The 16360-nt window shown below is 32.3% G+C and overlaps 1 protein-coding gene across 1 annotated transcript in view; it reads left to right on the forward strand.

Moving 5' to 3' along the window:
- Positions 1-16333, forward strand: part of LOC125066050 — a 36729-nt gene extending 20396 nt beyond the window's left edge. The window contains exons 2-5 of the mRNA XM_047673945.1: positions 149-291; positions 13221-13323; positions 15550-15665; positions 16158-16333. Of these exons, the coding sequence (XP_047529901.1) occupies positions 237-291; positions 13221-13323; positions 15550-15665; positions 16158-16279 (396 nt within the window). The 5' untranslated portion in view covers positions 149-236 and the 3' untranslated portion in view covers positions 16280-16333. The remainder of the gene's footprint in view (positions 1-148; positions 292-13220; positions 13324-15549; positions 15666-16157) is intronic.
- Positions 16334-16360: the final 27 nt, after the last annotated feature.

Consider the following 16360-nt stretch of genomic DNA (forward strand, 5'->3'; position numbering starts at 1 on the left):
ATGATATATAATAACTTTATTATGCATTTGTTATTTTTTCATAACAATCTAAGTGAAATAATTTATTGTTTCAATCTGGTTACTATTGGTTACGTTTGGTTACTATTATAATTATTATAAAAATAACATTATTGTATCATTGTTGTAGGTTGCGGTAGCAAGGATTCATCAGGTGTGGGGTCTGCAGCATGTGGCGGCGATGACGCGGCGTGCAGCGCACGGCATGCCCTGCTGACATGGCACCCAGCCGCTCCGCCCTCCTTACGCTGGCAGCTCTCACAGCACTCGCCGGTACCGATATTTTTTATAATTAACCTATAAAATTCTACGGAAAGGATATTTTAGTATAGCAGTGTAGGCAGTATGTGGGTTTGCAATAACGTTGCAGCACGCATTGTCATAAAACAAGCCGTTCCACGCTAATTACTCTGGCAGCTTTTCGCCACAATTACCACAATATGTTTTATAGGGTAATGTTTGGATTGGCTTTAACAAATAACAGTTGACTTCTAACTAATAACGTTGCCATGCCATATTGGAAAATAAAATAGAAGCTCTTATCTATACATGTTTATACCTTTACGTTTTTAATAATGTTACGATTTTTTTACAAACATTTTCTATTATTAAAATAATCAGGTCATTGGATATGTTACATTATATACTATACCTTAAAAAATGACCTATTTTTTTCAACGATATTCAAAATAACTGAATATAAAATGAATACAACTTACCGTACAAAATATGATATGTAAATGGATTATAATCATTACATTTAATACTACAAATAATTCCAAACTGATAATATTCATATTTTGCTTATATACTGGGGTACATAATGAAAAGCGTTCTTTTCAATTCAATTCGATAAATAATAAATTTTTGAACAAACCCAGCCACTGTTTAAAGCTTTCTCTTCGATTTTGCATTTTCAGCATGAAATACCGACAGCGAGAAAAATTGCCAGTAATTTATCAATCACTTTCCTTTCCTATCCGAAATCTGACAATTCACTTACCTTAGAAAATACCTTTGGTTGGTTTACAAATTCTGTCCAAGATAAGAAACCTTATTATACGTAATAATATTATGGATTACAATGTAATGGAACTTTTTTGCATAAACGCATCAAGTGCTCATTTCGTAGGGAAATCAACTAAAAGTATAATTTATATCAAACATCCATATCGTAAAAGAAGATATAGAAGGACCACGAAGACATAATGTTAATGCATATAAGATTAACTGACTGCAACTGCACACATTTTAAAACAAACTAGCTCATAATAATATTTATATACTTACATAAATATAGGTACTGCTAGCAGGCTAAGATGCGCTTCACTGGATTGGGTCATTCGTGTGCAGATATTATTTTAAAACGACTCTGCGCTCATAAAACTAAGAAAATCTTGCTGAATTCTTATAAGGACGAGTAAATATTAGTTCATCATAGTCTCAAGTGTAATAGCCGTTACGACAAATGTTCGAACCAGTCAAGAAATAATAATAATGAAAGAGTTTATATAGCTTTAAAAATTACAATGTGCTTGTAATAGACACACAAGTGAAGAATTTGTTACATTGTATAATTCTTAATACAGCTTATGTAAGCTAAGATTAAATCATTTTGCTGGGTTTCATTAATATCGTAATTATAATATTTTAATCATTAAAAATTAATTCTAAGTTGACGCCACGACATGACCGAATTATTTTACTAGTTTCCGACACTAGATTGATAAAGCCAGTTTTAGTGTATATTGAGAAAAAAAACATCCAAACACAAAGTCTGTGGTATATACGGTAGTACAACAAACCTGATAGGAAGGGGATCACAGAAAACACGACTACGTCATTCCATGAACGCATTAGCTTCATTTGTCGAAAAGAATACTGAACATCAATCTGCAACGTTTTAAGTCGACTGATCTGTATTTGTGTGCGACTTTAGCAGCAGCAGTTTTTAGCACCCTTAACGGAAAATCTTCCGACAAAACTTAACGCACAAGATAAAACGCCACCCAGGGTGGCTGCTCACCCTTTTCACGTTAAGCCTATAATATTATTGCAAGTCAAACTCGTAGAACCTTTTTTATGTATGTGACAAACTACAAAATTTCACACACTTAGTTGAAAAAACCAAAAAGCATACATTTTGCCAAAATGGTGGAGAGAATTCGGGAAAGGGGGTAAACTTGGTATCTTTAAAAGGTATGAAATGGGCGAAATCTGGTTTGTAAATTTCTTTCCTGGTAAAAACTAGGTTGCTACTTGTTCTTGGTGTTGTCGGTCAACATCAAAACGAATCCTATTTATTTAAAATTTATTCGTATATGTAATCATATTTTTTATGTATCAATATTTTATTTTTTTAATTACTTTATTATATATTATAATGTATCGGTATATCATACTATGTCATTAAAACATTTTTTAGGTAAACAACGCATCTTAACTAGGCTTCTTTCTACCTCTATTTACTGACCCCACCCTATTTTTTTGCGTCTGGTAAAATCCAGGCGGTAAAACATTTTATTACCTTCGGTTCAGAGGTTGTTAATATTTAATATGAAAGGCAGAAATACATTTACATCGAAAGCAATGAATTATGATATTCTATCGTGCCGTATTAAGGCGATTAAACCGTTGTTTTGATCAGGTTTTTTATGTGTGTATTTGTAATATTTAAGATCATGTCGCTTATACGGTAATATATGTATTTTATATATTGCTATATAAAATACACTCGCAGTCTCGCTACAATGAAGGTTTTATTACCGAGATTTTACCAAGCAATGACGAAGAAACAAGTATTATATATACAGTCGGTAACACGCTAAGCGATCTCTCCTCCTGTATTTGGTGTCCGTAAGCACGCTTAGCGCCTTTTTTAGGCGTTTTCACAAACGACTTTTTATATATCCACGGTGATAATCCAAATTACAAAAAGTAAACGGCAATTTGTATTACGAGAAATGTTTAAAATAACTAGATCATTTATTTTAGTAAAAATAATCATGGAAAAAGAGCTTAAGGAGCCAAAGATACAATTTATTACGACTGTGACGTAACTTTTCTGAAGACGGTTTAAAGATCTACAAATCTTACGTACAGAAATATGTTTTATCTGTTATAGTTTGCCAGCGTTCGCCAGAGACTCGACGGGGTGAACAATTTTCTTTTCAAATACGGAACATTGACATAATAAATTATATATCTACAGTCTATGCCTGAAACTATATGCTTTCGTACTGTGATAATTGAGACAAATAAACGAACTAACAATAAAAAAATCCTTTTAAAATTTTAATCCGATTTACTGAATACAGTCAACGTGTTTTAAGGGCCTACTCGAATAAAGCCTGTTTTGTTTTTAATTTTGGTCCACTCCATAACATTGAGTCAATGAGCGAAGACGACCACTCGGCTAATTAAAAGTACAAATTAAAGCAAAATATATAAAAGTAAATTTTAACTTTAACAGAATTTTAATATTCATTCATTTATTTTCTTACAAACCAGAATTGTATGTTTTTTTATTAAAATGTTTTAATTGAAAATTTGTATTGCCATTTTTTAACTAATGTTAGTTAAAAAAATCCGTTCCTATAAAAAAGTCATTTGATTTTTCTATCGAGAAATTCCCAGTAGAAAATCGAATTTAGAAATTCGCTCATTCGCTGTATCAATATGTATCGTACCTCGAATACGACGTAAACCCGTTGGCTGGCGCCTGAGGTCTCCAGTTGATGTCAGATCACCTCATCGAATTATGAAAGTGAGGGATTAGAGAGTGCACCTGTGTTTGTATACAAACTTGAGTACTATAATATCTCCTAAGCAAGTAGAAATTCTCCGTTATTAATTGCCGCTGCGAACAGAGTCAATTATCACATTTATTTCGTTGCAATCCTATCATAATAAAAAAATAATGTTTATTTTTGTAATTCGTTTGATTGTTAAGATATAAGGTACACCTGCATTTATGACATGGCAGTGTGTGATTTTATGGATGGATATCTATTAACATTTTCCAAGAATGTGATCGCATGAGTTAAAAGTAGACAATTTAACAATAGATGTATCTTCAAAACAAAAGAGGTCCAAGATAAAATATTAATAAAAAAGTGTACCAACTCAGATGATGTCACCAAAAACGCAGTTCCTATCACAATAATAAATAATTAGTTTCACTATGAAAATGTAGAAAATAGCTTCGCTTTCATTTCGCAATACGACGTTTAAAATTGAAGATGCAGTGCACAAAGTATGAACGTAAACATCGTACATACTGAAGACTCGAAGTCCACAATCAATACGATTTTATGAAGGAAAATCTGCTTCATTGCAGAAATATTGAGCGTAGAGCTATTTTATTAAGACTCAAATGTCGCTTGCGAACCAATATCGATGGTGAGTTTTGATTGCATTCCATTTACATAAGCGACAAACGATGTACCTACCGTACAAATAGCTTAGGCCACTTCAGAAACTAACGAAGCATTGGATATTACCAACCGGATTTTGTAAATTGTCACCGAAAACTAACATTTAAAATTAATGGATATTGAATGACGAACCGATTTGCAATTTTACTCCAATTGATTTCACTTTTATTTGTTCGTTGGGATATACGCTGATATTTAATCGGTTTCATTATTATTATTGACCAATATAATTTACCCGCAAAGATTTCAAGTTAAAAAGTTATGTTTTATAAAAATAAAAAAAATTATGATTAATAAGTTTACATGCTAATTGCCGCTTACTCTTTTACGAAGTTCTAATGAGTCAACTTAATTAATAGCGTTCATAAAGTAAATTAAAAATATATACATATATATATTTTTAATTTATATATAAATATAATTACTATAATTATTACTTAGAAATCAAGTAACTATGGAGTAATTAAATAAAAATATATTTCCAGCGGGTTTTTACTCTTTTGGATATAGTGTAACTTGTATATAACTAACAAATTTTGTAAACGTGTTACTTGGTGGGTAGATAGCAGTGATGTTAGTAATGGTTTTTATTTCTTACAGCGTCAATGCGCGGCGATGACCTTCGGGTAGTCCATTTGCCCATCCGCCTATTACATAAAAAAAAAAACATTAATTACATATACAATGCGGATTTTGGATGTGGATGCGGATATATTAGATATTATAAACCAAAGTCGCTTATCTAAACAACTCAACGGATTTTGAAACGGTTTTCTACTACGGTTTACTAAAAGATAGAGCGATAAACGATAAATATTTGTATAGATTATTTTAAATTATTTTGTTCAATACGGCTATATGACGGTAGTTTATAAAAATGAAATTGTTCGTACGCTTACATGGCTAACCCAACCCTAAAGCTTAGGAGATACATCTAAGCAATGTAATAGAAAATTTTTGGTCCGCGATAACATACCCTCATAACAACTATTTCATCATTAAATACGTGAGTTACATTGGACATTTACTTAATAAAGACTAAAATTGTCTTTTACACAAAAACAATTGAATGGATACGTTAAATGATAAAACCGTTTCCAAATTATCGGCTACGAAAAAATCGCCGCAAAACGGGTGGTCCGAAATCTGGTATTAATTAAATTAAAATTACCCAAATATGTATCTACAAGTCAAATAATTTCGATCTATGTGTCACAATAAAATTACGACTGAAACCATTATTCATATTCTTACTTACCTACAGACTTACTATACATTTATAAATAAATAAACCAAGCGCATTTATCATTTTTTTAATAATATATTGCACGTGCGAACCCGGGTGGGTTGCTTGTGATACAATTATTTGTTATGAACCCCTCTAGTTTGGACTAGTTAAGAATCTTAACGAGTCACTTACTACCAACTCACAAAAATATTTTTATACAAATGCTACATATAACAATAACTAAATTTAAAAATCATGTTAAAAAAATTATTAAAAATTAAAGCAAATATTGAAAAAAAGAAAGGATTCGGTATCTTGTCGGATCTTCGTGTTTAAATTTAGATTCCAAACTAATATTTGCAAAACATTAGATAGGTTCAAAAGTGCTTGTAAGAATGTCTTTGAATACAATGTATTTTGGATTTTATTATAAACGTTACAGTAAAAGCGAGTATTATTAAAGGATTACACTCTAGTAGTTACATTCAGCATATCACAAACGTGATCATATTACGCGGTTTCAGAAGTGAGTGCCCCTCGTTTAATCTGCGACGACACGAATTTGCTTTGGAAATTTGTGCTGTGTTCCGTTCTTGGAATCGGTATTTTTTAAATTTACATTTTGGCACTATTAAGGTTTTTTACGAAGCGAAAACATTTTGTATATTTAAATTAGCTAAAACATATACATATACCTCTATTGCATAAGTAACATTGTTACGATATTTTGTTACGATAAACATTAAATTTTTTTTTTTTTAATAAAAGTCTCTCGTATAGTATTTTTAAAATATAATTTTATCACTTATCATAATTAATGTTATTCGATTTATTTCGTTGTTTTCTTTTCACAAACCAACAGGATTTCTTGAATCCCACGATAAATAATGTATTTACTAATCTGAAGAACGTATAAGATTAGAGAAAGAATTGAGAAGACAGGCAAATGTCATAATACTATCGCTTATTCCGTCCGTCTATGGTCAACAACTGTTTTAAAATTTAAATTCTTCAGTGAATAAAAGTAAAGTGGTTGTCTAAAGCGTCGAAGTAGTCGAGAGGTGGGAAGCGCAGTGGCCGACCCTCCCATCGTTTTGTTTCAAACCATGCACTAAAATCCGAAAGCTTAAAAGTGCTGAATTTTACAAACGCTTTTAAGAGAAAAGCTGAAAATTTTAAAATAAAACAGACCGAATTTTTTTTTCCGTATCTTAGAACATTATTAATTTATTACCATTTGAGTCAATCAATACCTATGAAATGTTATGTTATTTAACAAATAATATGATACAAATTTTAAACAGACTGCTGTTCTAAGGCCTCCGCTCCCTTTTGAGGAGAAATTTTTGAACTGATTTTACCACGCGGTTCTAAAGCAGGTTAATATATAAAAAATTGGCAGAATTTCATTAGAATTAGACACACATTTTCCTTCAGCGCCGAGCACGAGATTCAGTGATGCTTGCCTAGGTTTGAACCCACAATCATCGGATAAGGTGCACTCGTTTTAGCCACTGAGCTATTTCGGCTAAAAATGTACATACTTTATATTTTAAAGTCACAATAAATTACCGAATTATAATCATGTTATAACACCATTTTTATGTTCTTTTTATTAAAACCTATAGTCTTAGTACAGACATTAATTTGAAAGTCAAAACAGCTTCAAGTGGTTTTTTAAATTTGAATAATTTTAAAATTGCTTGTGATACCATTGATGAGTGATTTAAAAAAAAAAAAAATACGATACCAATTTATTACTGTTATATATATTATACATACTCACTATTTCGGAATATTAAATACGATATTGATAAGAACAAAAAAATAGGAATAGTATTTAAGAATTATTTATTTTAATACAAAAGAATTATAATTAAAACTAAAAATAAAGACTGTACAAAGCATGACCACGAGGAATGGAGGTAAGAATACTCGTAGCATTTTCCCGTTGAATTGCATTTTCAATTCCCTCGGCGACAAATGATCCGGCCCTCCTTTCACCTGTAGATGCTGAAGATATATTTTCTTAAGTAATTTAAAAGTATTAGATAATTACGACGAAGTGACGAAGTTGTATACGTCTAATTGGCCTGAGGTGTTTTAATTACGCAGCTCAAAATAATAATTTGAAGTTAATGATGAATAATTGCAAAGCTTGCTCGCTTTAGCATTTTTCAACCGCTTAATGCTTTTTCTCTGTCTTGAGACGTGTCACGTGTACTCTCACAATAGCGTGAGTCTCCGTTCCCAGGGATACCAACGTCCGGTCATTATGTATCTCACTATCACTATAAGGCTTAATAATTATAATAAGAGCAAAAATGTCGATATTCGCAGAAGGTTTATTGTACCACTTGTGTCCTCCCATGGCTTCGTTCGCGTGTAAGAGGAGTGGGGGACGGCAGGTGTTAGGTTAGTCTTACATTTTTTTCTGTACCCGTGACAATAAGTATGAAAAATTTGCTGAGCAGTTAGAACGTAAGAAACAAATAAACAAAACTCACTTTCACATTTATAATAATATTTAGGATCACAGAAATGTGACGGAAAATACAACCGAAACTCCTTGGGGATGAAAGACAAAAGTCAAAACGAGTCCATCTTAGTTTCCATACGGACACCTGTGTTCAAAGCGGTGTTTCCAGCCAGAGATCTATTGTTATGCGAAAACTTTCGTTATCTAAATGTCCCAAGATTTAAAGGGTCGTATGCAACCTCCGACAATATTTATTAAAGAATCAGGTTCTTCAATTGATTTTATTTATTAAGAATCAATGGCGTATCTGAATTTTCTAGTCAGCCAATTCATCGTTCATAGTAAAGGCTGGTTCGAATCTCATTTGTTTCTTTTTTAAATTGGGTCAAATAAGCCGACTCTATTTACTCTCTAAATATATCCTGCGACAAATACAAAGATAATGTCCATATGAGAAATATTTTAATATTTCCACAAGGGGCTTACCTTCTGCTTTATAACAATAAAGGTGCATATTATCAAATATTTCATTTGATTCATTTAATGAACGAGGCAGATATTGTGTTGAGATACTTACTATACGGCTAGCAGCAACGCTTGAAAATGACGTGATAGCGGCATCAGTGTTCTTATCTTTAACCTATAAAAAATGTCCTGAATTGAAAATACAGCTGCTGGTTTTAGTAAAGGATATATTTAGTACAAGAATTCCAGAGTTTTATCAAGAAATTTTGTGAGATTACAGGAAAGAATACGATCTGTGTTCTGAATATATATAAATTTATGTGTCGATATCTTGGCTTTCAAAGATACATATTTTTACGCTTTTGGTTAGTAGCTATTTATATATCAAATTGAATCGAAATTTTATTTGATTCTCCTTAATTGTGCGAATATATTACGTCAATCAACAAAGAGAATCGACAATGAATAATCACGAAACCACATTTTGTATCTATTAAAATATGAATACCAAACTCAATTGAATATTCAGCGACACAAAACAACCAAATTATAACAATATATTTCCAATACATGCTGAACTTTTGTCCTCCATACAATATTTGGATACGATGGTCTCTAATGTCAAATATATCCCATCAAAAACATAAATGTAAAAATGAGAGCCAAGTTAAATATTATGATATATACCTTGGTTGTTGACTTCAACGACAAAAGAAGTGAGATCTAAATTTTTGCCAAGTTAAATAGCCCTTCTGAAATTTATTTATAACTACATAAAATAGCATTTCTTCTTATAACTTGGGATAATATATTGTTGCCTAAGGTCTGACTTGGCTAGTTCTCATATAAGAATTATATTATAGCCTTCGTAAGTTCTAAGCCTTTACAAATGAATTATAAACACAAATTAAGCACGCAAATATTCAATGGTACTTGTCTAGATATGAACTCGCAATATCTGGTTAAGATTCATGTTTTCTAGTGACTGGACCATCGCAGCTCTTAATGTACGTATATACTAACTAAGCAATACTGAGCTGTCCTCCATTCTTCTTAGATGTTCTGAGTTATAATTTGTTATTTTAAACACAAACTACAAGTTGTGTTTATAAACATATAAGAACTAGCCAAGACAGACCTTAGGCAACAATATATTATCCCAAGTTATAAGAAGAAATGCTATTTAATGTAGTTATAAATAAATTTCAGAAGGGCTATTTAACTTGGCAAAAATTTAGATCTCACTTCTTTTGTCGTTGAAGTCAACAACCAAGGTATATATCATAATATTTAACTTGGCTCTCATTTTTACATTTATGTTTTTGATGGGATATCACTACTTTTTGTATATAAATTATTAAAAGGTACTTATTAATAACAAAATTAATACCAAATGGTTTTTGTGAAGCTATTCTATTTTCCTACGTTTACGGGGTATAATTGTCTTTTTTTTGATACGTTCTTATTTTTCTTGTAGGTACCTCTGAAATGTTCGAGTGAATTGTCCATTCAGTGTACGGATTTTTTTTTACGCGTTTTCTGTTTATACTTAATTTGGCCAAGTAGGGGTGGTATAACGTGCGCAGACGGTTGTACTCTACAATAGAACTCTCTTGTGTCTTGATTTGAATTGGACCTAAATTGATAAGATGTACTCCATCTAAGGTTTTAACTCTAGAGAGGCCAACGTAAGCCTGCTCTTTACTTAATATAGAGGAGCCTATGTCGAAAAGAGCACCGTCAAGGCGAAGGCCTTGTAATTTATGTATAATAGTAGAATATGCTAAGCAAATAGAGAATTATTTCCTTTGAACATATATGTACATTACTTAATATCTGTAACTTGGTTTTGACTTCTAGTTCGCAAATTAAATTATGTTTAAATTGAATTGTTATTTTACGTGCGCTATTGCTGTTATCGACGTCCCCAATGTACCTTCTCTATTTTTCCATTGGACCCATTCATCAGTCCTTTGCTGACATCAGCATGCTTGCTCGATACTGTTCTTCCAAGCAATAAGGATCCCCGTTTGTAGCGCTAGAGTACAAACTTAAATCATTCCAGTTACGATATACATACTCTACTACAATCTCACGAAACCTATTTTATTGTTGTATACTAGTATACTCAAACAAAAAATATGCAGTCGAATAGACTAGGCAGTTTCCATCGGAAGGTATTGAAATAATTCTTATGAGCGCGGTTGCCACTCGCTCAGACACGTCCGCGGTAAGGTTTAATCGCAACGCTCCTAACCCGCTGCTCCGGCGTCGCGTCGCGCGCCGTGTACCGAAATGCCTATTATTATTATTATTTTAAGTATAATTATTTGGCACCATTGATGTGCGCTAAATGCTAGTTAATAACGTAATAAATACGAAAGTCGGCTATACTCATAAGTACTAAAACGGAAATATTTGGATTTAAAAAACTTAAGGGTGGTATTCAACTTGTTATATATTCACGTGAAGACCTTAAAATCTACATGAAGACCGGCTGTCATAAGTTTTGATTGCTGGTTCTTACATAATTTTTTTATTATTACAGTTATTACAGGAACTAAGTATATAAGTGTTCCTATAGACCCAATAAAATGAAAAATTATAATAAAATTATAAAAAATTACCAGTTTCAGATTTTTTCCTTTATATTGGCCTAATTATCTACCTGCATGCCAAATTTGAACTTTCTAGGTCACCTGGAAGTAGGATATAGTTTTGATCTATAGGTCAGTCAGTGATAAAAATGACGATTTTTAGACGTTAATATCTAAATAACCATTTGAGATGCGTTTATGAAATTTGGAAAACATATGTATCTCGCGAGTCTCAATATATGAGCCAAATTTGACACATCTATGTCAAATAGTTTTTGAGTTATGAGGAGGTCAAAAGTGGCTCCAAATGGTTCGTGTAATATTACACACGGTGCTACTAGCCAGTTCTGTTACTAGAACTTGGCTGACACGCTACCGCGTGTCTAGATAATTTTTATTTACGTATGTATAGCACTGAACTCCTACCAAACGGCTGTATCATTGTTGAGGACTTTACTATGTCTGTTTAGATTGGACCCGGTAGCTGGTGCCATTGAATTTCAACATTATTTTTAACAAAAGAAATAAAGGAAAAAAAGTCCCCCGTACGAAGTTGGGAAATCGGATAGAAATATTTAAAATACAGAATCTTTTGTTGATTTCTTGATTTCCCATTCTCTTCACAGCATCAAAGCAACTGTTTGACATATCTTTAATTATCATAAGATAGTTGGTGGACCGGAGACTAATTTCTATACCGAAAAATGGCGATTGGAGTTAGTCTGTGGCATTTTCTGTAGTTACTGTCCTAAAATTTGACATTAGACATTGGACGTTTTAATGTTGGTAATTTAATGGTGAGTTTTTAAAATAGTCTAATTGCTAGAATGCGGTATATTTAAAGTAAATTTATATTTCAAGGTCGTAGAAGTAATTTAATAATGAAATTAATTACTAGAAGGGTTTCAAAATATTTTTAATTTTAAAACCCTTCTATTAGTTAATTTCTGTTAAATGTAAACTCAGCAATTAATAAGTTATAATTTACGCCAAGCGAAGCGCGTCGGTTGACTAATAATATGTTAAAAGTACTTGTAATACACAAATTCTTTTAAATGTTTCTATTCTTTTAATCATTTTTTATTGATCGATTAATAATTAATTACAAATTGTTGTTACAAGTCATTTAATGAATTTAATAACGGTGAAAATGTAGGTACAGGTTTATATTAAATATGAAATATATGCTTTTATGCGTTTAAAAGCGTACTTTATTCCGATAGCGAAATGCAGACAGCATTTTTATTTCAAATGTTCCACAAATTAATTAATGGTAAAAATGTTTTCGTAAATAAATATTTATTTTATTCAAAAGTTTAGTTCGCATAAAGTTATGTGAAAAACGATTGAACATTTGCGCAAAACATTTTCTAGCATACTACATAATCCAATGCAACAAAGCTTTGTCGACACAGAAGATTTCCTTGTCCTATTTCTACAGTAAAGAAATCGCCTCTCTTAAAAATTCGTTTAATTTCGTTCATGTCATAATAGCAACAAATACTGCCAACGTCAAAGCCAGCGTGTAAGGGATGAAATTTCGCTTAATTAACTTTCCCGAGAAATAGTGAGGGATTTTTTATGCTTTGAGTAATAGCTATTGAAGTATAAAAACAATTAAGGTACCTATTCAGAGGCTTAATGCTTTAAATGAAATGTAATTTAATATCATGCTATGTATACCCGTCAAAGATTTTCTATATTAATTTTAAGAAAAATTGTGATATTTGCTACCATTTTGTACTTTAATCATTCTTTTGTTGCGACATATTGTTGAAAAATGTTAGAGTATTTCTAATATCCTTGTTGCTTGTTTTATCAATATAATTGTCACTTATCTTATTTTATATAAATATATCTATTGAAGTTAATAGAATTTTGGCTTAAATGTTATGAATGTTAAAGAAAACTAGTCAAATAAAAATGCACATAATTCTTTATAGAACAAGCATCGACATAATAAAACATATTTAAGCAGTTTTATTGTGGGACCGCAGGGTGTTGTGTGTGCGCGCCGCAAGGCAGCGTGCAGGGCGGCGCGCAGGTGCCGGCTGTGTCGCACTCCACCGCGCCGCCCGCCGGCGTCGGCGGCGTCCGCAGGTACGCTCACCACCAACACTTACTACCCTCTGTGTGTACACCGCACAAATAGAATCTCTCCACGAACTTGAGGACGTGTTTCCGCTATGTTACAAAGTGCAGCAGGTATAGAGTATAGACGCTGTTAATCTCAACACTCCTCTGTTTACGACAAAGTTTATATATCTTTTGAACTTGCTACACTCAAAATTTTAGAGACCGACAAATTTCCGTATAACATATTCACTTAATATAAAGGTCGATAATAATGAAAGATTAGCAAAGCTATGTATGTGTCTTTTCCTTTGACTCAAGAATATTTTCGAACTATACAATTTATTTTTATTTGTTTTGTAATAAAATAAAACTTCTCAATGATGTAATATTATATCAAATAAATTACAGACTCTAAATAACATCTACTTCAGAGTTTTTACTTAATATATAATTACATCGTATCACAATGTCCACTATAATCCATATAAATTACTTAGGGGCCTGAGAATTTATGGGGTAAGCTGAAGGAGGTTTCTATAATATAGCTCTATTTAATGACTAGCTTACAACCGACACTCGCGGGAGAACAATAAATAAGAACTATGTTCAATATAACGCTGTGATACAATGTTATTTTAAATAATTTATAGATAAGGCTTAAACTAAATATGTAATTTTTAACTTAATATATCAAACTCTAAATCTCAGGGGAAAAAACACAAATAAAAGGGCTTATTAAATCGCTAAATCACTACATAGACTATGAAAAAGCCTGGAATTAGTATTCGGTGATTCCAGATTTTATATTTATTTAATTAAGCTATATAAATTGGTAGAAAAAAGTAACTTCGGCAAAATCTTCATTATGAAACGGTGGTTGCTTTACATTTAATTTAAAACTGTAACTTCGTGTTTCGAAAGGACTCATTAGAGTTTACTGGAATATAGAACATTTTGATTTTGAATACTCAATGTAATGCTGTAATAACGGAAACACTTTCTCTGACGTTCAAGTTCTCATATCAATAACGCTAAGTAATGTGTGTTTTCTGTCTAGTTAACTGTGTGTCGATTCAGAGTGACGCAAGTTAGTGTCATTATGAGTACTAACAAAGTTTAACCCTATTGATTTAAATCCAAAAAATTAGATTACATTTTGACGATTTTTATAAGTTCACAGAATAAGCAAAACAAAGTCACAATAAACTTTTTGTTGCACATCACTCAATTGATAACGAGTTGAAACATTAAAAGTTCATTGTGGACGTAAATATGTAAGTTATGTTTTATATTATATGTTATCATCCGCAACGAAACGGCTCCGACGAGATAATGTAAGTAATTTATTACATTGACCAATACATTTACCATAATCTCTGTAATAATGAGTACCAGAATGCAGATAAGAGTTCTAGAAGAACTCTTGTAAATCATCGATTGTTACCGATGGTTGATGTAAGCATAGATCCACTGCATGGTAACAACATACGTAACTGCACGTTTGATTTGTAGTTTAACGCAAGTAGGTATGAAGCAGTCAGTGCATACTACATACATACAGAATTACTTAAATATATTTACTTGTATATCAAACTTAAGGCGCCCCATGACTTTAATAGTATTTAGCATTACAACTTCAATTCGTAAATTGTAAGAGACACTTTTTAGGAAGTGGAAAATAAAATTTTAAGTCCTGCGAAATTGAATTGTTTGTTTAACTTTATTTGTAATATAATACCGAAACTATGTTTGTATATACTCGTAAAAATATTTTGTTAAACTAAACTGCATTTTATTCTATTCCTTTAATGAAGCTTGTATATGATTCCAAATGTTTCGCGCAATAATTTAACGTAACAGAAAGTTAGCTTTAGATATTCGCAAAGTTCACGGTAGTTTATAGCATTCGCATGAAACACATGTTTACATACGCTAGGCATCCTGCACGAATCGCAATTGAAATATCCTTAAAAACGGGAATGCTAACAATTCAATTTCGCTTTTTTTGCTTCTATCAGTAAAAACTCCAATTTGTATGGTCTGATAGCTTCGGCGTTGAAGTATTTGGCATTACTCCAGCCGCCAAGGGCTGGCAGTTTTATTGTGTAATTACCAGAGATTATTGCGAATTTGTCGTACGTACCATACAGATTAAAGTTTGTTACAGATAAAGATTACTTGAGGCGATACCTTTATATATTCCGTTACGTTTGAGTACATGTGCTTGAATATATATGTATTTGTACGCAGATTCAGTCAGTATTCCAGAGGGCGAGGCTATCGCGACTGGCGCACCCGAGGCGATCCCACGCTCATCAATTCACTCTGGCGCAGCCGGCAACCATTAGGCATTCGGAAGCAGCTCGGTATGGCTTACGGCTATATTCGTCTTATCCTCTAAAGTATTTCGATACAACTTTCAACTTAATAAAACTTTAATAAGGACGTTCGCTAAAAATGTATGAATGTTACTGTTTCTTTACTAATTACGGCCGTGTTAATTCCTACATTCTATGACATAAGTACTTTTATACAAGCAAAGTTTTCCGTTGAGTCTGTGTGTGAAAGTAAAAAAATATTTATTTTTACATACAATAATATTGAACTTATTATTTGTTAAGCAGAAATAGAAATAGAAATAGTAGCAATATAATTTGACCACTTCGCCTCAAAATTTGTTCGTTTGGACTAATGAACATAAATAATTAAAAAAAAAATAAGATACAATATTAGGCTACTATATTATTCACAAATTAATACGTAAAGTCCTTTCAGTTCAAAATTAATCATATAACTAAATTTATTAACAAGCTTATTTTATAAACGTTTTGTACATTATTTATTCTCTCATGGCACAGGAAACGCAGAGGTGTACATAGTACTAGCATTGCTGATAGGAGTGGTGACAGTAGTGGTAGGGTGTTGGCTATCCGACAACTGCTGGTCGCCGGAGCCGGAAGACGTGCTGGCGGGCGGCTGACCCGTAGCGGCGGGCGCTTGCACGCACGTGTAGCGCCCGCCTTCCGCGGCGGACCGCGAGAGCCCGTCCGGTGCGGGTTCG

This window comes from Vanessa atalanta, chromosome 8 (genome assembly GCF_905147765.1).
Source record: "Vanessa atalanta chromosome 8, ilVanAtal1.2, whole genome shotgun sequence".
Classification (NCBI taxonomy): Eukaryota; Metazoa; Arthropoda; class Insecta; order Lepidoptera; family Nymphalidae; genus Vanessa; species Vanessa atalanta.